This window comes from Rosa chinensis, chromosome 7 (genome assembly GCF_002994745.2).
Source record: "Rosa chinensis cultivar Old Blush chromosome 7, RchiOBHm-V2, whole genome shotgun sequence".
Taxonomy (NCBI): Eukaryota; Viridiplantae; Streptophyta; class Magnoliopsida; order Rosales; family Rosaceae; genus Rosa; species Rosa chinensis.
The window spans coordinates 65,542,074-65,563,998 of record NC_037094.1 but is presented as its reverse complement, the minus strand read 5'-3'; the positions used below and the strand labels follow the sequence as shown (position 1 = coordinate 65,563,998).

General features: G+C 39.4%; 2 protein-coding genes across 7 annotated transcripts; both read left to right on the top strand.

Annotated features, from left to right (window-relative positions):
* Nucleotides 1–12,940: 12,940 nt before the first annotated feature.
* On the top strand, nt 12,941–17,913 carry LOC112176675 (uncharacterized WD repeat-containing protein C2A9.03). Of its 6 annotated transcripts, XM_024314721.2 has the most exons (10): nt 12,941–13,117; nt 13,207–13,392; nt 13,486–13,653; nt 13,739–13,825; nt 16,145–16,279; nt 16,355–16,465; nt 16,558–16,649; nt 16,721–16,826; nt 16,939–17,025; nt 17,111–17,913. In XM_024314721.2, the coding sequence occupies exons 2-10, from the start codon at nt 13,213–13,215 to the stop codon at nt 17,522–17,524; spliced, it is 1,380 nt and encodes a 459-aa protein (XP_024170489.1). In that variant the 5' UTR covers nt 12,941–13,117; nt 13,207–13,212; the 3' UTR covers nt 17,525–17,913. The 6 variants fall into 6 exon arrangements, with proteins under 6 accessions (XP_024170489.1, XP_040365950.1, XP_024170492.1 ...); XM_040510016.1 differs by lacking the exons at nt 12,941–13,117; nt 13,207–13,392 and adding an exon at nt 14,259–14,343 and having other exon boundaries at nt 13,606–13,653; XM_024314724.2 differs by lacking the exons at nt 12,941–13,117; nt 13,207–13,392; nt 13,486–13,653 and adding an exon at nt 15,031–15,079 and having other exon boundaries at nt 13,737–13,825.
* Nucleotides 17,914–18,779: 866 nt separating this feature from the next.
* Nucleotides 18,780–21,762, top strand: LOC112176887 (MDIS1-interacting receptor like kinase 2). The gene is made up of 2 exons (XM_024314988.2): nt 18,780–21,276; nt 21,368–21,762. The coding sequence occupies exons 1-2, from the start codon at nt 18,780–18,782 to the stop codon at nt 21,760–21,762; spliced, it is 2,892 nt and encodes a 963-aa protein (XP_024170756.2).
* Nucleotides 21,763–21,925: the final 163 nt, after the last annotated feature.

The window sequence follows — 21,925 nt, the reverse complement described above, 5'->3', positions numbered from 1 at the left end:
AGGAGACTTTAGTTCTACTATGCCTGGAACTGAAGTAGTGGGTCCCGAGGGTCGGGCCCACCACGAACAATTATCATTTTAAGCTGGAATGTGCGCGGGCTTGGGAACCCGTCCACATTCAATGCCCTGAAGAAATTACTTAGGGCTCAAGATCCCGACTTAGTTTTCTTGATGGAGACTAAGAAAAAGAAAGAAGCAATGGAGAAGATTTGTGGGTCGCTTGGTTATAATAAGTGTAAAGTTGTGGATAGAGTAGGAAAGCAAGGTGGTGGGTTGGCACTCTTATGGAAGGATAGTTTACAGGTCAGTGCGTTGGATGCTACACCGGGTTTTATTGATGGGACGGTGCTGGTTAATGATAAGAAGTTGAGGTTTACGGGATTTTATGGTAACCCTGTTACTAGTGAGAGACATCATTCGTGGGAGGTGCTGCGACATCTATCTCACATGTTACCTAATGAGCATTGGATAATCTTCGGTGATTTCAATGAGATCCTGCGAGATGATGAGAAGAGTGAGGGGAGATTACGGCCAGCTTGTCAAATGGAGAGGTTTGGTAGAGTAGTGGACGAATGTTTACTTCAAGAAATTGGGTTTACAGGACCTAAATATACTTGGAGTAATGGGACGGTCTTGGAGAGGTTGGATAGGGGATTTGTGAACCCTAGTGCAACTGTCTACTTGCCTCGGGTGCATGCTTTTCATTTAGACGTGGGGGCTAGTGACCATCTCCCTCTAATTTTTGACGTACTTGGGGTTGGATTGCCAAAGCCGCAGAGGAGTAACAGAAGATTTTTATTTGAGCGCTTTTGGGTCAAAGAAGCACAGTGTGAAGATATTATCAGGAACGTGTGGGCGGATGAGGAGGCCGCTGATCTCAGCTCTAAGCTGAGGCTTTGTGCAGTTAAGCTAATGGACTGGAATAAGAATGTTGTGGGACATGTTCCAAAGAGAATTGCGGAGCCTAAAAAGGCCTTACAACGGTTCCCACTAGACCTTACAACTGAGGAGGATAAGGGACAGCGTGCAACCATTAAAGCGGACTTGGAGAAGTATGCTGAGTATGAGGAGTCGTTGTGGCGACAAAGATCGCGTATTGACTGGTTACAAGAAGGTGATCGAAATACAAAGTTTTTTCATGCTTTTGCCAAGAGTCGTGGGAAACAAAATAGAATTGCTGGGGTGTTTGATGAAGTAGGTCGCTGGTGTGAAAGAATGGTCGACGTCCAGGCTGCTTTTGTCTCTTACTTCTCTAATCTGTATACTTCGGAGGGATGTGACAATGTGGACTTCGTCCTTGAGAAGATTCCAAGGAAGGTCACAGATGTGGTGAATGGAAAACTTTTGCAGAAGTTTGAAAAATGGGAGATTGAGATGGCTCTGAAACACATGGGGGTAACGAAGTCACCAGGATGGGATGGTATGTCAACTCTATTTTACAAAACTTATTGGTCTGTGGTGGGGGATGAGGTTTGTAAGTTTTGTCTTGATGTGTTAAATGAAGGCCAGGAGCTGAGGGATTTCAATCATACTCTCATCTCTCTTATTCCAAAACTTCCGAACCCGAAAAATGTGACTGAGTTTCGGCCTATCAGTTTATGCTCGATTGTGTATAAGCTTATCTCCAAAGCTGTGGCTAATAGACTTAAGAAGCATCTGCCTGATATCATTGCTTGTACCCAAAGTGCTTTCGTGCCAGGAAGGAGTATACAGGATAATGTCATTGCAGCCTTTGAGACGGTGCATACCATACGTACCCAAAAGACCACCGCTGATCCAAACATGGTATTGAAGCTAGATATCAGTAATGCTTATGATCGGGTGGATTGGACCTTCTTAGAAGCGGTAATGCGGAGGTTAGGGTTTGCGGATGAATGGGTGAAGTTACTTATGACTTGTGTGCGATCTGTATCATTTTCCATCCTTTGGCGTGGACAACCTATTGGTCTTTTTAAGCCTACTAGAGGGATCCGGCAGAGTGATCCTTTGTCCCCGTATTTGTTTCTCTTTATATCTGATGGGTTATCTGGGCTGCTCCACCATGCTGATGTAATGGGATTGATTCAGGGAGTACGGGTAGCACCATCTGCACCCTCTATTTCCCATCTCTTATTTGCTAATGATAGTTTGCTCTTTGATAATGCCACGTTGCATAATTGCATTTCCTTGAAGCAGTGTCTGACTGTCTGTTATTATATAAGTGTGCGGCTGGTCAACGTATTAACTTCCAAAAATCAGCTTTGTCATTCGGTCCTAATGTTCCTGATCAGCAAAAGGATGAAATTCAAGAGCTGCTAGGAGTGCCTATAATGGAGTTTCATGAAAAATATTTGGGCCTTCCCACTACAATTGGTCGAAATAAGAAAGATGTTTATAGAAAGATGAATGAAAGATTGGATGTCCATCTTCAAGGTTGGCAAGGGAAGTTCCTCTCAAAACCGGGTAAGCTTGTCTTAATTAAGGCAGTTGCGCAAGCTATTCCCACTTATTCCATGAGTGTGTTCCAGTTGCCAATCAGGGTTTGTAAAAAATTCCAGTCGAAAGTTAGCCAATTTTGGTGGGGAAAGGGAGGAGGCGCTAGAGGTATTCATTGGTGTAATTGGGAGAGGTTGTGTGGGAAGAAGGAGGACGGAGGATTGGGGCTTCGAGACCTTAGAGCATTTAATCAGTCAATGCTTGCGAAGACGGTTTGGAGAATTTTTTGGGGAAGACCCTCGTTAGTAAGTGAGCTACTGCAAGCTAAGTACTTTCCACATTCTTGTTTTCTTAATGCCACTTTGGGGACTACTCCTTCAGCGATTTGGAGAGGGTTCATATGGGGGAAGCAGGTTCTTGATGGAGGTACTAGGTGGCGCATTGGCAATGGGAAACGGGTGAGCATCAAGGGTGATAGGTGGATGCCTTGCCCAACAAGTTTCAAAATTATTTCTCCGCTAAATGTTCCTCTGGATTGGAAGGTTGAGAAGTTATTCACCGACTCGGGTGCTTGGAACATTCCTTATTTCTTTCCCAAGAAGCGGAGATGATCCTCAGTATGCCAATGGGGTTGAGAACGACTCCTGACAAGCTAGTTTGGCACTTTACTAACAGTGGAATATTAACAGTCAAGATTGGTTATTGGGTAGCTTGAGATTTGCAAGCAAAGAAGTGCGGCTATGTGGCATGTACCAGTTCCTCCAGAGGATCTGACATTTGGAGGAAGATGTGGAATTTGAATGTACCCCAAAAGATTAAACTGCTGTGTTGGAGGGCCGCCCACAACTTCCTCCCATGTGCGCAAAACTTAGTCAAGAGGAAGATCATCTCTGATGCCTCTTGCTTGCTTTGTGGTGCTTCTATGGAGTCTGTTATTCATGTGTTTTGGGACTGCCCTAAAGTGAAACGTGTTTGGAAGCTTTCCTTCTTGAGTGATGTTTGTAGAACTTGGAAAGAACCTTCATTCCTTGATTTGTTCGACCATGTCAGTAGCATTGCTATTGGAAGTGAGCTGGAAACGTTTGGTTTCTTAGTGTGGTGGCTGTGGAGGAATCGCAATCTACATAGGCATGGGGAGAGATACATGGGGCCCGAATAGATTATACATGCAGTTGGAGATTGGCAGAATCAATATTCCAATCTTGGTACGGTCAACAGAGTCTCCAATCAACCTAATGTGGCCAGTCATGAAGTACGGGCTACTTGGCAGCCACCTGCTTTGGATTGCATAAAGCTGAATTTTGATGGAGCTACTGACTTGAAGAACGGTGTTAGTGGGTTGGGGGCGGTTTTCAGAGATCATTATGGCCACTTAAAAGGTGCGATCGCAGTTCCTCAAGTGGGAAACTTGTCTCCACGGGCAATGGAAGCTTTGGCCTTATTGCATAGTATCAGGTTCGCACTCCATGTTGGGTTTACTAAATTGGAGGTAGAAGGTGATGCTTTAACAGTCATCAATACCCTGCATGACGATGGTGAGGATCTTAGTTGGGAAGGTCACTTGTTAGATGAAGTTAAATTTCTAGTTCAGTTTTTTTTCAGTTTGTAATTGGCGTTTTGTGAAGCGGGACTGTAATGAGGTTGCACACTGCTTAGCAAAGGAAGCCTTAAAGTTGAGTCAACATTTTCTTTGTTTGGAGTCGGGGCCGAGTTGGCTCCATCAGTGTGTCAGTATGGACTTTGAGTGTGAAGTCTGAGTGGGCAAAGTTTTCTTCCTGACTTTGTTGGGGTTGTTGAAAACTTCTGTAACCATTCTCGTTGTAATCTTCGTCTTTTAATGAAGTTCTTCTTGATCAAAAAAAAAAAAAAGTTTTACTTCGCACCAATTTTGTCATCAACCAATTTAAAACTCGAAACTCACAACCTTCTAATCCAAGAAATTAGATAACCAAAAATAATAGATAACAGTGACCGCAAATTTAGACTTGATGCATGATGAAGGAAGAGAATTAAGAGTGTACCTCCAAATTCAGGATTTCAGAGATGGATAGTAGCCAACAACTAGCCATGGTGGTAGACTTATATAGTTTGTTTAATTGCTACGTACATCTTGTTTAATTATTTTTGTTTAATTGTCTTTATTTCAATTTCTAGATTTTTAATAGCTGGTGATTTAGGTACCTTTCTAAGTGTTGATTAGTCGCATATATTTTAGGCAAGTACCTTGCATAATTCTTTCCCAATCTTTATGTGGGCTGCAATTAGGACTTGTGCAACCAGGTCATGCAACGGGTCTTGGCCCTTTGGTGATGAAGATTGTATTGCCAGCCCATATTTAATTGCCATCCATATTTAAAAGCCCAAAATATATGGATTGGGGTTAACATCCAATCCAGAACAAGTTTACAATAGTATTTGTAGCAAGGAATAATGTTGAAACAAAAATTGTTTACTCATTTGATTATTATCACAATTATTTTCAGGTTTGTAAAAAAATGTATGACGATCTCAAATACACAATGTAGACGGTCAAAAAGTCCCATTTGATTAGTTTTGTCAATATTCTGCAATGATGACAATTGTTTTTCTTAAAAAAAAAAAAAATCTTAACCCAACCTACTCTTACATATGTCAGTAAGAATCGAACACATAATTTTACAATATTGGAATTATAACTTATTAATGGGGCTTACTTTACTAAAGATTTGGCTTCCTAACGAATCTCAAAGTCTATTTCGAAGTGAAAGCTTGCCCTACATAAGTTGGCAATCCATGTCCGTTTAACCTCCAACTATACGACCAATATTTGGATGTAGTAGAGCCCGTTCCAAGGGTTTCTGAGCAAAGCTCGGAGGCTGATCCCAAGTGTTGTAGTACCGATGAGCCTCCTTGTCGAGGGTCCTGGGGTGGAGGTTACAGGATCGAGTGCGAGTGTGAGTGCAGATCGGGCTTTGTGATTAGGTGATTGATGTTTTGCAGAGGAGGCAAATAGAAGTAAGGCGCAACGGGCAGATCAGCGGGGCAAGCAACTTTATTGATTGAAGCGGCATTAGGGCGAGAAGTAGTGTCAAAGGGGAGGGTTGTGGTCAAGCGTAGGCGGGCAACAGAGCTTCTCCTTTCGACGTACAGAGGGGAAAGGCAAGCCAGGGTAGCAACACTTGTAGACCCGAACTTGATAGGTTGCTGGTACGGCAAGCTGCCGGAAAGCGTGTTGGCGACTTTGGTAGAAGAGGGATTGGGCTTCTGCTCCCTTTGCTCAGGTTTGGGCTTAGGCCTTTAGGTCTAGGCTCAAAGTTGACTTGTTGGGCTCTAGGTTATGGGTCAGCAGGGAGGGTGTCTTGCCACCTTCAGTTATGACCTATGAAGCACGGATACGGCATTTTGGCCTCGTATCCCGTACCGATCCGGGATACGGGTACGATACGCTCGGATACGTGTGGATACGCGGATCCTGATTTAGATACGGTCTGGATACGTCGTATCTGAATAGGATACGAATTTTTGTAATTAAATTGGATACGCGGGGGTACAACTGACATTTTCCTTACAAAAAAGAAGAAGAAGAAGATAAAGACCTACCCAAACTATCTGCAGCAGCCGCTTCTCTTCTCTTCCAGTACGTGCTTCTCTTCTCTCCTCTTCTCTTCTCCTCTCTTCTCTTCTTCTCCTCCTTCGTTGGAGCTTCTGTTCCTCTTCTTGGAGAGGGAGAGAAAGAGCCTGGTCGTCAAAGACCTTGAGGAATCCATGATTGCAGACTTGCAGTATTGAATATCAATTGACCTTGAGGAATCCATGATTGCAGCTTGCAAAATAGAACGGGAGGAAGGCCAAATCTACTTTCTCAGAGAGTCAGAGGCCATCATCTCATCCCTAAATTGAATATCAATTGACCTTATCCATTTAATGACGTTTAGTTAGATGCTCCACCTATATATGGACTTATAAATGTATTTATTTATTTATTTTTTATATGGAGGAAAATCAAAGAGATATGTATTCTTGGTGGCTAGCTTGGTGTGTATTAAACTATTAAACTATTAATTGATGATGAGGAAAACTGACCTCTATATATGGCATACGATACTATTAGTCTAGTTATGAAGGATTACTATTAGCGACCGTGGTTAATTTCTTTCTCTATATTATACATGTTTTATTTATATTTTAAAAATTAATATATATATATATATATATATATATTTAATTAACGTATCCATCTCGTACCCGTATCCTAAAATGTTTTGAATTTGCCGTATCCACGTATCGTACCGCATCGTATCCGGATACTCATACCCGTATCGGTGCTACTTAGGTTATGATCTAGTGGTGAGAGTGGGCCTGGCCTAAGAGGTGGACCTTCTTGGCCTTTTAGGTCGTTGTATCGTCCAGAACCAATCATTTCGGGCCATAACTTTTGCGGGAGTTGGTAATTATTTGGAATAAGATTGGCTTTCAAGCGGCTTATGAATAAGGAGGTGCTCATATTTGTTGGTTAGGAAGTGGTCTTCTGTTGTTACCATGATTGAGTGATTAGCTAATGGGAGGCTAGATAATGATTTTGCCCTATAAAACATGGAGTTCCTTTATAAGTTCGCTAATTATAGTGAGCTTGTCATCGACTGGTAATGAGTTTGTTTTTGCTTAGAATAGGTTTTCGGATTTTCTTGCCAGTTATCTTGTTGTAAGTGCAAATAGACTTTAGCTATTAGCTATTGCCGGCTATTTATTCTAATGATATCAATTTATATTTAAAAGAAAAAACGACCAATATTTGTTGCACTTTAAGAGATAAATTATGGTTAAAATAAACACAACATCTTACGAACTACTTAGCTCTAATTACTTACTATATCGATTGGTGCTTATTTATTCTGATCTTGCTTTAACTGGATATTGACATGCTTCTAATGATAATACAAAATAATTTCATTTATGCAGCAAAACTAATCTCTGATGTAACTACTAGTTTTCTGGTCAAATAGGGCATTCTCCAGTAGGCAAGAAGAAACAAACTTTATCCAACTACCTTCTGTCTTGGTATTACCTCTGTTGAATGTCGGTCACTATAAAGATAGAATAATTTAGAAGAAAGTAATATTCCATTACGTGGTAACTTGATTATGTTCGATAGTTACCGCTATGAATGCGATTGTTGCATCTTTCAAAGAAATATCCTTACATTTGGTTTCAAAGTCAATCGTAAAACGTAATCCCTAGCCTTTTCGCATTGAACATTAAAATAGGTTTTTACAAAATTAGTAGAGACGGAGGCAACGTTCCATATTTTAATGTGAAATTGAGAGTAACAAATAAAATTTTGATGGCGAAGAAAATTGTCTTACTAGTTCAGGCAATTGTACCGTAAATCTTGCATGGTTATGATGATTTGATTAACGACCTATTATTTTTAAGTTTTAGAATTTTGTGCATAGAAGACTACCCTGATATAAAGCAATAAACCCACTAACTTATTCTTAGTTCTCATACAAATGACGTGCACAAATATAGGCACGAAGCATCATCATCTATATAAAGTGATCAAAACAAAAGAACTAAATTACCTACCAGGAACCAAATTGAAAGAAAGTAGCCAATTACTCTGATCCAATGTGCATGTTAGCTCGTAAGGATATATGTTGTTTAATTGCTATTTGCTTGGTAGTACCCGAAATCCTATCCATCGATCACTGATATGAATTTCACGTATATATGTTGGAAGCTTGTCCCTACTAACTTAATCTTAATTTGCTTTTTCTCACCTAAAAGGTTTAGATCATCATCTTATCTATTTCCACATTCCATATCGATAGTTGGTCATTCAAACATGTAGCTAGCTGTTTAAGCTTGGCGACAAATATTGAAGCAGACATGTACCTAATCTGATTAAGCTAGTCATTCTCTTTGGTATAGTTTCTAAGATCCAAGACTCATCAAGTTATCAAGTTAGCTAATTTGGGAAACCAGAACAGTCATCAACAGTGGCTACATAGGGTTAATGATTCAGTACATTTGAAAATTGAAACCAGAAACGATTTAGTTATGAAACACGTGTAAGATCATATTAGATCAGTAACCTACAAATCCATGTGTGTGTAGGTCTTTATTATTAACCTACTACATGAGACATCATCAATCTCAGCAACTACTAAAATTCTACTTGTCATCATATTTAACCAAGAGGATGCTTCTGATAATGACATTAATTATATTTAGAAACTTTGAATAACATGTTATCTGTGATGTATTGTATGAGGATTTTTCTTCCGATTGATCTCTTTTTAATAGAATGGCTAGCTTTCAACTGTTCTACGATACACGGATCGATCATCAATACAGAAGAAGTGGAATTAATTTTCTTCCAAATCTGCAGTGTTAATTAAAGAAGATGTATCGATCACTACAACTTCCTGTAAATAAAGAGCCTGAGTCGTAAAGGAATTACATTTTTCATTTAGGCAATTCCAACTTAGAACTTACATCTATAGCCAGAATCACAATTAAAGTAGTAGTTAGAGTATAGAAATGAAGGCCGAGACCCTAGGTGCAGCAGCTGCTATATGTTTATTGATTTCAAATATTGAGAAAAATATTTTCACTAGTACGTATAAATGATGAGACTATCGTGAAACAATTTTAAAATATAAAATGTCGTTGAGAAAAAATATAAAATACATTTAAAAATTTTATATGTTTTGATATTGTTTATTTATTTATTTTTATTCAAATTATTCCAATCAAGATACCGACGTTGATTTAGATTTTTTATTCGATTCCTAGATGAGTAGCTTGCCACTTTCATTACATTCCCACCGCCAAAAGGCATTAACAGTGTTTAAGGATGGCATGATGAGTAATCATTAATTAAAGAAACAACCATGCACGTACGTCATGGCTGCTCAGGTTAATTTATGATTCGATGGCCTGGGTGGCTCCTTAACCCTTAAGCCACCTGCTCCCTTCTCCTTCTCCTTCTTCTTCTTCTTCTTCATTTCTTACTTGACTAAATGCGAGTAGGTCGATGGTCAATGCTCATCGGACCCAAAATTACAGTTAGCCCTCAACCCTGGGCGGTGGTTATCCGAGTCGGGTGGGACCCCAACGACCGACCAATTTAAGAAAAGCAAAGAAAGCGGTGTAAGTACGCTAAGCCCTCAACTAACCGCCGCACAGGGGTGTTTAACGGCCGCGCTGAACCCGTAACGGCGTCACAGCGACCAAGGGGGACCCGTCAGCTTCGTGAGCCACGTGGTGGCCCATCGGTGCGCCGAAGGTTGTAGATGTCGCGCTGTGAGTCCAACCACGTGGATTCATTGTACTGTGCATGGTGGACTCAGCACCTCGTTTTGGTGCCCAATGGGGACTTGTGGGGCCGCCAGTTGGTATTTTGTAATGGCGGTAGGGCCCGAGTTTCGAGTAATTTAGTATTTTCAAGTGGCCGTGAGACCCGGAGCAACTGACAAGTGTCGAGTGTAGTTACTTGTTTTTGTTGGGGGTGACCGGTTAGTCAACTTGTAGCAAGTGACAAATTCTTTGAACAGACGGTTTTGCCCCTTCATATTTTTTTTTTCCCTCTAATTATCCTTCCCCATTTCATAGAAGGTAAAAAAACACAACGATCAAAGAAAAATTATGTACATTCTCAAAAAAAAAAAATAAATAAAATTATGTAGAAGAAAAAGCATGGAAATTAACTAGAAAATTTTCTTTTATCCTTCTTATGGAAAGAAAAATCAATTTTTATGAATTTTCTATTTAAATTTTAAATATGTGATGACACTTAAAAAACAATAAAGAATTAATCATTAATGTATTATTTATAAGGTAAATGAATCCCTTCCCATGCTGTGGCGTAGCTAAAAATCTCACTGAGGAGATCAAACTTATTTAACTAACAAATTATACTAATTTTCAGTCGTCTTCTAAAAATAACACAATCTTTAGCCCAAAAAAATATATATTAGTATAATTAAGAAAATTTAGGTGTAATATTTCTTGTACTAATGCTGAAATTGAAAGATCCTTAAATCATGTTGAATAAATTTTGGCTTTAAGATGAACGATAAATATAGAAAAAATTATGTGTTACTTCAATTTAGCATATTAACAAAGAATTCAATTTAGCATATTAACAAAGAATCGTAAATATGCGCATATGGGCATATACCGATCAATAGGGTAAGAAAACCTTGAAAAGATTCTTATTAATTAGATATATGTAGTGTATTAATTGTGTAAAATATTATTTCATTCCATTAAAGTTTAAGGATAATTAAAACTAATTAAGATAAATTTGTATTGAATTTTAAAAATTGAGACTAGTTAAGGATTTCTCAAAAGTTGAGAAGGGTTAATTTTATTTCATTCCATTAAGGTTTATAGATCATTAACACTAATTAAGGATTTTCCAAAAATTGAGAAAGGTCAATTGACCTTTCTCACCCTAGGCTAGCTATGCCTTTGTTCCCATGCTTCCTTAACCGACCACCTTTGGCATTTTTGGCATGTTAACCTAGCCTCCCTTTCTTTATACAGACAACATAAACACAAATTATATCTTTCACTCTTTCCTTTTCTTTCCGAAATTTGTTTGTATCATTGTTACATGTCAAATATAGAAAAATATTAAATTTCTTTCTTAAATCCTCAAATTTATGAACCAAAATAGGTCTACATTTGAGTACGTACCCTAGGAGGTATTAGAAGACCTAGAACGAGTCGCACGCGCCTAGGAGTTTTTCTCGATCGTTTCGCTCGCTCGTCCGGCTGCTCATCCCTACGGCATTGTCGTCGACCAGTTGCTTCCTCTCTTGTCATCCCTCTTCTACGTGCCAGCGTGCTTCTAGTTAGCAGGGAGTGGTGGTGTCTTGTTTGGTGGATGGATTTGATGGATCTGACATGGATCGCGGCTTAGCTTTTGTTGGAATGATTCGACGACGGGGCTGGGTTGGAGGTGGGGTGTTGCAGGGTGGTCAGATCTAGACGCGATGGTCGGTGCATGGTGATGGCATAGTGTTGGCGAGGCTGGGCTCCTGGTTACCTTTGTTCAATCGGTGGTTGTGCTCGCAATCCAGATGCAAATTGGATTATGGGGTATGGTGACGTGGTGGGACAATAGAGATTGTCTGGAGGGGCTGGTGGTGGTTAGGAGGAGGCGCGATCAGATGGGTGACGCTACGGTGGTGGGGGATGTTGTTCTGTTGGGGATTGGCTAGCGATGCTTGGTTGACGGTGGCGGCGGTTTGGGCCTTAGTCTGATTGTGGGCTCGGCCTGGGCTTGGTGGTAATTGGGTCTGAGGCAATTCTCTAGGTCCATTAGGTGTTGTCTTATGTTTTAAAGCTTTTAGTTTTTGTTTGCTTGGCAGTTGGTGTCTTGTTGGTAATAAGACACTACAAAGGGTGTGGTAGAGACAGTCTTCTCTTTTGACATCTTGAAGGTCGTTTCTGTTCTGGAGTTGGGTCAGCAGCAGTGGCAGAAATGTCTGGCTGTTGCATAGACAATCATCCTTGGCCTTCTAGTGGATCGTTCCTGTCTGGGTTCAGGTCGGAGGAGATGGTGATTTGGAGCAGTTGAGGATTAACGGTGTTGACAATAGGGTGGTGATGGTGTTGGGTTTTCTTTAGTCCCAGGTTTGAATGTTTGGCGACTCTTTTTGTCAAGTTTAGGTCACAACGAGTGTTGACTTGGTCGATCAAAGCTGGTCAGGAGGATTCTTGTTGGTGAGTTAGTGTTGACACAAGTAAATCGTCTAGTTTAGAGTTCTTACTGGCTGAACGAGAGGTGAGATGTCAAGGATTCACTGCTCCTGTGCTTTTTGTTTTTGCCATACAGTTGTAGTGCAAGTTTGGAGTCAATCATTGTAGAGTTCCAGTGTGAAGTTTAGTGACAATTTATGTGTAAGAGATGTCACCTAAAACTCGTTGTAAGCAGTTCATTATTAATGAAGTTCTTCTTAAATAAAAAAAAATAAAAAAATAAAAAAATAGGTCTACATTTCTTATACCACAACTTCATTTCTCCAAAATTTTAATCATTAGATAATTTTGAGGAACTTTTACCCTTTTTTTTTTTTACTGCTAATAGCTATTACGTACTTATATGATTTACTTCATATTGAAATAAGTGTTTAAAAATAAATTGAAAACAAATCAACCCGATAAATTCAACAAGCAATATGAAGTGTAATCTAATAATGTGTCATCATCAAGTGACCTATCACAAATTCATGTAGAAATAAACAGAAAATGTCAATGCAAATATAAAATACGAGCCAAAAAAGAAAAATTTGTAAATAGTAAAAAAATTCAGCCTCAAAATGGACACACAATTCATTTAGATTTATTAGTAAAAAAATAGAGAAATATCAACCGACTCATTTAGTCATTTCCAATTAGAATGGCATGGTGGTAATTGCACAATTATTACATGAGTTGGCATCTTCTTTCCACATCAGTGTGCTACCGTCCCCTGGTTTCAGCTCTCTCTCTATCCACCAAGTCACCAAGCCTATAAGTAGAGCAACATGGTTCAGCCCACCTCGCTTTTTTTCAGCACAATCCAATTCTCGCTCTCTGGATTCTTCTCCCTCCTTTCACTTTTCTACATCATCGTCCTCAGATTCCTTTGCTCTCTCCAAAAGAAAGCACTTTTCTACTTGTTTTCCACACACTTCCTACCTCATCAGCTCTGTTCCTCCAATTCCAGGTAATTTTGATTCTGATTCACTGTGAAATCTCACTTGTTGTGTATTGTGTAACGTGAATTTTGAGAAATTGGAAGGCTTCTGTGTCTAGGTTTCAATGGCGTATTTCCAGAACGATGACCTCGAGTACGTCGTCAACGACTACTACGGCGACGTCGTTGAGTTTGAGGAAGACAACGACGCTTTTGCTGATAACCAGCCCCGGCGAAGCCTTGAGGTCGTAGACTCCGACTCCGACTCCGACTCCGACGACGACTTTGAAGACGACCTTGATTCGGTAACGCCTCTCTGTTTATCTTCAATTTTCATGTACTGAAATTACTTGATTTTGAGAAATTGAGATGAGCTGAGTGATCTCTGGGAGTTACAGAGCCAGGTGAAGAGTGATACATCGGCTTTGGAAGCTAGAAATGGAAAGGATATACAGGGAATACCATGGGAGAGGCTTAATTTCACAAGAGATAAGTACCGTGAGGCGCGATTGAAGCAGTATAAGAACTATGAGAGCCTCGGTCGGCCTCGTCAAGACCTCGAGAAGGTATACCTTTTGATCTTATGCGTTCCTCAATTTTCAGCCGGATCGACTTTTTTGTTTGTGTAGTAAACTCTTCTGGATCTTACAGGAGTGCTTGCAAGTGGAGAAGGGGAAGAGGTTCTATGACTTTCACTACAACACAAGGCTTGTGAAGTCGACAATTGTGCATTTTCAGGTAGAGATCATGATCTTGGTTCCCGTAACTGTTTGAAATGATTTTGAAGAAAATTAGTTTTTGATTTTGTTTCCATTTCATTTTTCAAAATTTCATTCATATGTAGTGGTGCACAATGCATACCTTCATATTCATACTCAAACTGCATTTTATAAGTCCTTGTATTCATTTTGTTAGGAGAATATTGTGATGTTCCATATGTAGTGCATACGTTAACTTTTCATTATGTAAGTCCTTGCATGTAGTTCATATGAAGGGTGTTGCATCTGTCATATAATTAGTATAGATGGCATGTTGTCCGCAAAAACTTTGATTTTGGATTTCTTTTGATTTTCTTGCCTTGCTGCTAGATACAAATACATCGTCATAACCTTAATATATAGCTGCTCCTTGCTTTAGTTCTATGTATATCAATAGTTTGGTAGTTTTGCAGGTCTTATAAAAAAAATGTTATATCATTTCTGATGGATATCTTAATTTATGATTATGGTTCTGTGCCTCAAATCATTCACCGGAAGGTATGAAGTTCATCAAAATTCTGTCTTTGTTGGGCATGTTTATAGATGTTGCATAAATCTGAGATGTAACCAATATACCTACCTAAACTGTAGCCTGTAGGTGAAGGGTGACCATCATGACATAACTTATTATTCATGTGTAAAATTTTATTGTTGCTGAACTTAATAAGAAAACCTAAGAATTATATTTTTCCGCAAACATTAATTAGCTTTGTGTTTTCTGAAAAAAGAATCACCTAATCAGATATCTATAATACATTAGGTCCCCCCCCCCCTCTTTTTCTTTCTCTATGATCTATTTATTGGAAATAAGGATTTCTTGTTGAGAGGGCATTTTGCCTGCAGTGTAGTTTTAGGACATTTGAAAAAGTTGATTGCTCCTGAAGTACTAGTTTTAGATGCATGTCACATAAATATGCTTTTGCGCACTGACATAGGCATAGAATGTTTGAACTGTGATGGCCACATAATGGCATCAAGCTGGGGTGTATTCACTTGATCCTTTCTGCCTTTCTGGTAGATGTGTGAAGGCTGCCCTTTCAGCCATTTCTTTTGGTCACTCACTGTTACTATTTACTTCTGTAACTGGTCCTTGAGTTTTGCTTTTGCTTGTAATTATATTGTTTCTGCTGTCTCTTAAATATAATTATGTTGCTTTTAGGATTACTATTGCTCTCTTTATTTCAGCTTTTAAGCAGGGTGGAGTTAGAGCTGCTGGCGCGACTTTGGTTATATGGTATGATAGGAGAATATCTGAGCATTTAAGAGACCTCTGTAGCAAGTTGGCCATTCCTGTTATTTAAGTAGTGTTATTGCGTTCTATAAGATAGGACCTATTAGCATTATCCTTGATTTCTTAGACTTGAATTTTCATGAGGATCCTTGTAGGCATCAAGGACTTCACATTTGCATTTCTCTGACTTATTAGTTTATTTTCCATTCTGAATTTATGTTGGCTTGACCACATACTATCTGCTAGTACTGTTGTACAATTTTTTTTTTTCCTTCTTTTAATTGTAATGGTGTGCCATGTAAGTTTCATATTTTGGGTAAATCTTCTTTTGGAGTTATTAACTATGGCTTTGCATAATTGCACTTCATGGTTGGAGGCACATACCTTGATCAGATGAAGTTTTCATTACAAGCCCCAAGTTATAGACCCTCTAATTTAGAAATCTGCAGTGTTGCATGTTTCTGATAAAATGCATTCCTGTACAGCCACCAAAATTCCTATGCATATTTTATTTTTGTCACTTCAGGGCTGTAGAATTGAGTCTTAGTCTCTCCCTGTCCATCCAAGTTTAAGTTTTTCGTCAACTATATATGAAGCTTCCAAACTTTGGTGTAACATTTAATTGACATTTTTTTTTTGGTTGGGATTCTTGTGGTCTACTGATCTCTAGGTTTAGGATTTAGGGTGCTTGGTTTTTTCAATTCAGTCTTGTGGTGCTTAGTAAAATGGCATTTCTCTTTCATTTGCTAGTTTTTTCTCGTTGTGGGTTCTGGTTTTAGGGTATGCATCGACACAGAAAAAATGGCCCACATCTCTTGTTTTAGCTGAGCATTAAACATTACTTGGTACAAGCTTTTTTAGTAATGGAATAGAATGCAAATAGATAATGTGCGAGCTTGAATGGCCTATATATTGTTGCTTCAAAGTGCATTATATTGTTCGTTCTGTTAGCTGAGAGATGCACACAAACATAAGATATGGTTAATGAAATGCTTTTATTTGCTTTTTTGGTTTGTCGAAACGTGTTACCAATATGTCCCTCAACTTGGTTTCTTTCTTCTTGTACAGCTAAGGAATTTGTTATGGGCCACATCAAAGCATGATGTATACCTGATGCAGAACTTCTCAGTGATGCATTGGAACTCTTTGCACAGGAGAGGCAGCGAAGTACTCAATGTGGCCAAACCAATTGTACCTACCGAGGTATAAATGCTAGACTGATTAGTACGGAAACCAGGCTAAAAGAATGTTGTGATTCATGTTGGTATGTTCTTACAGAAACAACCTGGGTTGTTGGCACGACCACTCTCTAGAGTGCAGATAAGCACTATGGCTGTCAAGGACAATTTGTTGGTTGCTGGGGGCTTCCAAGGTGAACTAATCTGCAAGGTAACCGGGTGTGATAACAGATGTTTCTTTGCGGATACTGAATCAGTTGTATATTTATTTCACATTTCTTATTTTTCATTTATTTGGAGCAGCACATGAAACAACCTGGAGTTGCTTTCTGCTCAAAACTAACAACAGATGAGAATGCCATCACTAATGCAGTGGATATTTTCCAAAACCCAACGTAAGTTCTCCTCCAGAAAATGTTGCAGGTTGCTCGACTTGACTTAATTTGACTGAATGCTTTCTGTGTAGTGGCTCAATGAGGGTAATGACTGCAAATAATGATGCTCAAGTTAGAGTTTTTGACATTGAAAAGTTCGCTTGCCTCAACCGCTTCTCCTTTGAGTGGTCTGTAAATGTGAGTACCCTATACAAACTTTTTTTTTTTTTTTAAATTTAATTTATTTTATTCTGACGTAAGGTTATTCTTTACCATTTCGCTCAATGTTGGCTTCGTTATATATTGGCAGAACACCTCTGTTAGTCCCGATGGTAAGCTGCTTGCAGTACTTGGTGATAGTGCTGACTGTTTGATAGCTGATGCTCAGTCTGGAAAAGTAAGTCGCATACTATTCTCTGCCTATATAATTTGTTTTATGCACCGAGTGTGCAGAGTTCTGATATATTTCCTACTATATATAGGCTGTCGGGGGCTTGAAAGGGCACTTAGACTATTGCTTTTCTTCAGCTTGGCACCCGGATGGACGAATCTTGGCTACTGGGAACCAAGACACTACCTGTAGGCTATGGGACATAAGGAACCTGTCAGAGTCCCTAGCCGTGTTGAAGGGAAGAATGGGAGCAATAAGAGCTATAAAATTCACCTCTGATGGTCGTTTTATGGCCATGGCTGAGCCAGCAGACTTTGTTCACATCATTGATACCCAGTCTGGATATGCAAAGGGACAAGAGATTGATCTGTTTGGTGAGATTGCCGGAATATCCTTCAGCCCCGACTCTGAAGCTTTGTTTGTTGGAGTTGCTGATCGCACATATGGTAGTGTATTGGAGTTCAATAAGAGGCACTATAATCCCTATCAAGAAATAGTCTTCTAGTTCAAGACCCTCGGTCATGGGAAGATGAAGGTGTATATTTGGCTAAGGTTTCTTTATCAACTGTATTTACAACTATATTTAGCTGAGGACGGAGAGGTTCATCCTCTCTGGTATATTTGGGATTTACTCTGCCTTATTATATTCAGCGAGATTGATCCACCAAGTATCCAAAAAAAGAAAAAATTGTATCCAGTTTTGTTTCATCTTGGCTTCTCAGTCCAACAAATTCGCAGGTTTTGAGTTTTGTTTCTCCATTTCTGTAAAATGTATTTGTTTCATCAAGCAGAAATGGAATAAATAACTCTTGGATTGTAAAGCTCTTCCCGTTGGTGTGTATATTTGTAAACAGTTCAAGGTTTCCTAGTGCATTTTACTTATTTTACTGTTTGCATTTTATGTGTAGTGTTGTATTCTTAGACTAATATGTTAGCATGGGATTTGTTTGAAGTTCCAGATGCCCTCTTGATTGAGAGTTTGAGACCTAACCTTTCCCATTTCATCAGAATTCAATGGAGAAGATAAATAACAATCCACACATGGGTTCCAAATGGGGCAAAATGACAATCCTGTTATTTGCTTGAACAGTCTGGTAAGATCATATATAGAATAAAACAAAAGGAACCCTTGCTTCACTAAAACAATTCTGGGTTTGCCGAAAGAAGTCTCACCTCTGACTCTCTCAAAGCAATGCTTCGATAAAAGGGAAGGAGCAGAATCAAGTGCCAGCTGCAACTAGGAGATCCCCTCTCTTATTTCTGACAGTAGTATAGCTAGTAATAGTCGTCAATTTCATCTTAACGTACGCGTTCAAACCCAGTTTTTGCAAGCCGAGCTTCAGTAGTTGAAACTTGAAAGTACTGAAGAACACGAAGTGCACGTTACGCCTCAACCGACTCTAATGTTGACCAACAGTAAACCCCACACGCCTAAAACACCAAATAGTCGAAACGCAAGGACAAATTACTGTGGAACACGAGAAGTGAAAAAAGCAAGACTTGAAACAGTAGTCGATTAATGATTTAATGTGGAACACGAGACCAGGGCACTATAAAGTGATAGCTGACCCTCACTGAGTGTACACAAGAACAAAACAATAACCATGAGATCTTGTTATTGCCTTATTTTCTTGTATGTTCACCTACTTTCATCACAAAACTACTTTATTTTTGCTTCTGCTAGGTCAACTACTGAAGCGCAAGCCCTTCTGAAATGGAAATCCAGCTTACAAAATCAAACCCAACTTCTCAACTCATGGATGTACCTTCCCAGTACAAATAATGCCACCACTACTTCCAGCACTCCCAAAGCAATTGCAAACCCTTGCATTTGGACCGGTATTTCATGCAATGCTGCTGGAAGTGTCAACAGGATAAACCTTACCAATTCTAGTATACAAGGTACGCTACATGAATTCTCATTCTTGTCATTCCCTAATCTTATGTATCTAAACCTCAGCTCAAATAAACTCTTTGATGTCATACCACCTGGAATTAGTTCCCTCTCCAAACTCATTTATCTTGATCTATCTGTAAATCAATTTTCTGGAGAAATCCCGCCAGAAATAGGTCTTCTAAGAAGTCTCACATTTCTCTATCTCGATAGAAATAATATTTCCGGCACTACTCCTATGGAGATAGGAAACTTGAAATCATTGGTGGGTCTGCAGTTAAGCACCAATCATCTCAGTGGTTCAATTCCAACAACGTTGGGTATTTTGACCAACCTTACCACTCTCTATCTCCATTCAAATAATCTTTCTGGCACTATTCCTATGGAGATAGGAAACTTGAAATCATTGGTGGGTCTAGACTTGAGCACCAATCAACTCAGTGGTTCAATTCCGACAACATTGGGTGATCTGACCAACCTTAACATTCTTTATCTCCATTCAAATAATCTTTCTGGCACTATTCCTATGGAGATAGGAAATCTGAAATCATTGTTGGATCTAAGGTTGAGCACCAATCAACTCAGTGGTCCAATTCCGACAACACTGGAGAATCTGACCAATCTTACTATTCTCTCTCTCTTCTCCAATAATCTTTCTGGAACTATTCCCACGGGGATAGGAAATAACCAGAAGTTGATAAAATTATTCTTGGGTTCAAACCAATTTTCTGGTTATTTGCCCCAAAACATTTGTCAAGGTGGATCCCTCACACACTTTACAGCAGGCAATAACCATCTAATTGGTCCAATCCCAAAAAGCTTGGAAACCTGCACGAGCTTATTTAGAGTCCGTCTTGATGGGAACCAATTTACAGGCAACATATCAAAGCACTTTGGTGTTTATCCAAATTTGAATTTTATAGATTTGAGCCATAATAGATTTTATGGTGAACTTTCAAAAAATTGGGGACTGTGCCAAAATTTAGCGGCCCTACGATTTGCGGTAAACAACCTTTCTGGTCCATTACCACCAGAGATTGGAAACGCAACCCGAATTCAAGAGCTTGATCTTTCTTCAAATCAATTAGAAGGGGCGATTCCAAAGGAGTTCGAGAGATTGACTTCACTACTGAAGCTTAAGTTGGATGGCAATCAACTTTCGGGTCGTGTCCCTTCAGAGTTTAGATCATTGACTGATCTAGAATATCTTGATCTCTCAGCAAACAAATTTGATGATTCAATTCCAAGCTTTGTAGGTGACCTTCTCAAGTTAAATTACTTGAATTTGAGTAACAACAAGTTCAGTCAAGCAATTCCATTTCAATTGGGGAAGTTATTTCATTTGTCTCAACTAGATTTGAGTTTTAACGCAGTTGAAGGTCAAATACCATCAGATATTGGGAATATGCAGAGTCTGGAGATACTTAATATATCCCACAACAATATTTCTGGTTTCATTCCGACAAGTTTTGAAAACATGCGTGGGTTGTCGAATGTAGACATATCCAACAATGACTTGGAAGGTTCACTTCCCAATAACAAAGCATTTCAAGCTGCTACTCAAGAAGCATTGCAATGGAACAAGGGCTTGTGTGGCAGCACACGATTTTTGCAACCCTGCAATAAACAAATCCTTAAAAAGGACCATAAACTCGTATTTATGATAATCTTCCCTATTCTGGGTGCATCTGCGCTTCTAGCCTGTATATTTACATTAGTAGCAAAAAGGAAAAAGAAACATCAACATGGAGAAAAAACCAATATGAATGATGAAATTTCTTTTTCAATATTAAAGTTTGATGGAAAGACAATGTTTGAGGAGATCGTACGGGCAACAGAAGATTTTGATCCCATGTATTGCATAGGGCAGGGAGAACATGGAAGTGTCTACAAAGCAACTCTGTCATCCACTTACACAGTGGCTGTGAAGAAACTCCATTTGCTATGCGATGAGGACAAGAATATTCAGAAGGCTTTCTTGAATGAAATTAGGGCACTAATTGAGATGCGTCACCGAAATATTGTGAAGCTTTATGGTTTCTGTTCACATAGGCTACACTCATTTTTGGTGTATGATTATGTGGAAAAGGGTAGTTTAGCCACAATGTTGAGCAAAGATGAGGAAGCTAAAGAACTAGGGTGGAGTAAAAGGGTGAATATAGTTAAAGGTGTTGCTCATGCCTTGTGTTACATGCATCACGATTGTTTACCACCGATTGTGCATCGGGACATATCGAGCAAGAACATTTTGCTAGATGATGAATGTGAGGCCTGTGTTTCAGACTTTGGCACTGCTAAGTTCTTAAACCCGGACTCAGATAATTGGAGTGCCCTTGCAGGCACATATGGATATGTTGCACCAGGTAATATTTGTTTTTCTCTGCTCTCTATTTTTATTAACTCATTATTATCTCTATATACCGACATTTGACTGTTTGAGATTTGACTGAGCAGAGCTTGCCTATACCATGGAAGTGAATGAGAAGTGTGATGTTTATAGCTTTGGAGTGGTGACATTGGAGACAGTTATGGGAAGACATCCGGGAGATCTTCCCTCATCTCTATCTTCGGGGGCGTGTTCATCATCGTCCACTGCATTACCAGCCCATCAATTGCCAGTTGTGGATGTTTTGGACCAACGCATTTCCCCTCCTACACGTGAAGTTGCAGGAGAAGTTGTCTCTGTTTTGAAGGTGGCATTTGCATGCCTGAATTCCAGTCCTCAAGCTCGTCCAACCATGAAGCAAGTTTCTCAACACCTCTCGACTAAAAGACTGCATTTGTCAGATCCAACAGCTATGATAACATGCGGTGAATTGCTTGCTTCTAATGGTTTCACTGCCTCATGAATTTTGAATCAGCAATGTTCTTCGGATTTCTGTTCAGCCTGCCTCGCCTTTTTTCGGCACAATCCAATTCTTGCTCTCTCTCCTTTCACTTTTCTACATCCTCAGATTCCTTTCATCCCTCCAATTCTTGCCGCCATTTTCATTTTCTGATTCAACACATAGA

What these genes read in the sequence shown, in the direction of transcription:
- LOC112176675 (XM_024314721.2), top strand. Translation starts at nt 13,213, where the DNA reads ATGGCGTATTTCCAGAACGATGACCTCGAGTACGTCGTCAACGACTAC. An exon ending in AACCAATTGTACCTACCGAG is followed by an intron (nt 16,280 to 16,354) that starts GTATAAATGCTA and finishes ATGTTCTTACAG; the next exon opens with AAACAACCTGGGTTGTTGGC. An exon ending in CTGATGCTCAGTCTGGAAAA is followed by an intron (nt 17,026 to 17,110) that starts GTAAGTCGCATA and finishes TACTATATATAG; the next exon opens with GCTGTCGGGGGCTTGAAAGG.
- LOC112176887 (XM_024314988.2), top strand. Translation starts at nt 18,780, where the DNA reads ATGTACCTTCCCAGTACAAATAATGCCACCACTACTTCCAGCACTCCC. An exon ending in ATATGGATATGTTGCACCAG is followed by an intron (nt 21,277 to 21,367) that starts GTAATATTTGTT and finishes TTGACTGAGCAG; the next exon opens with AGCTTGCCTATACCATGGAA.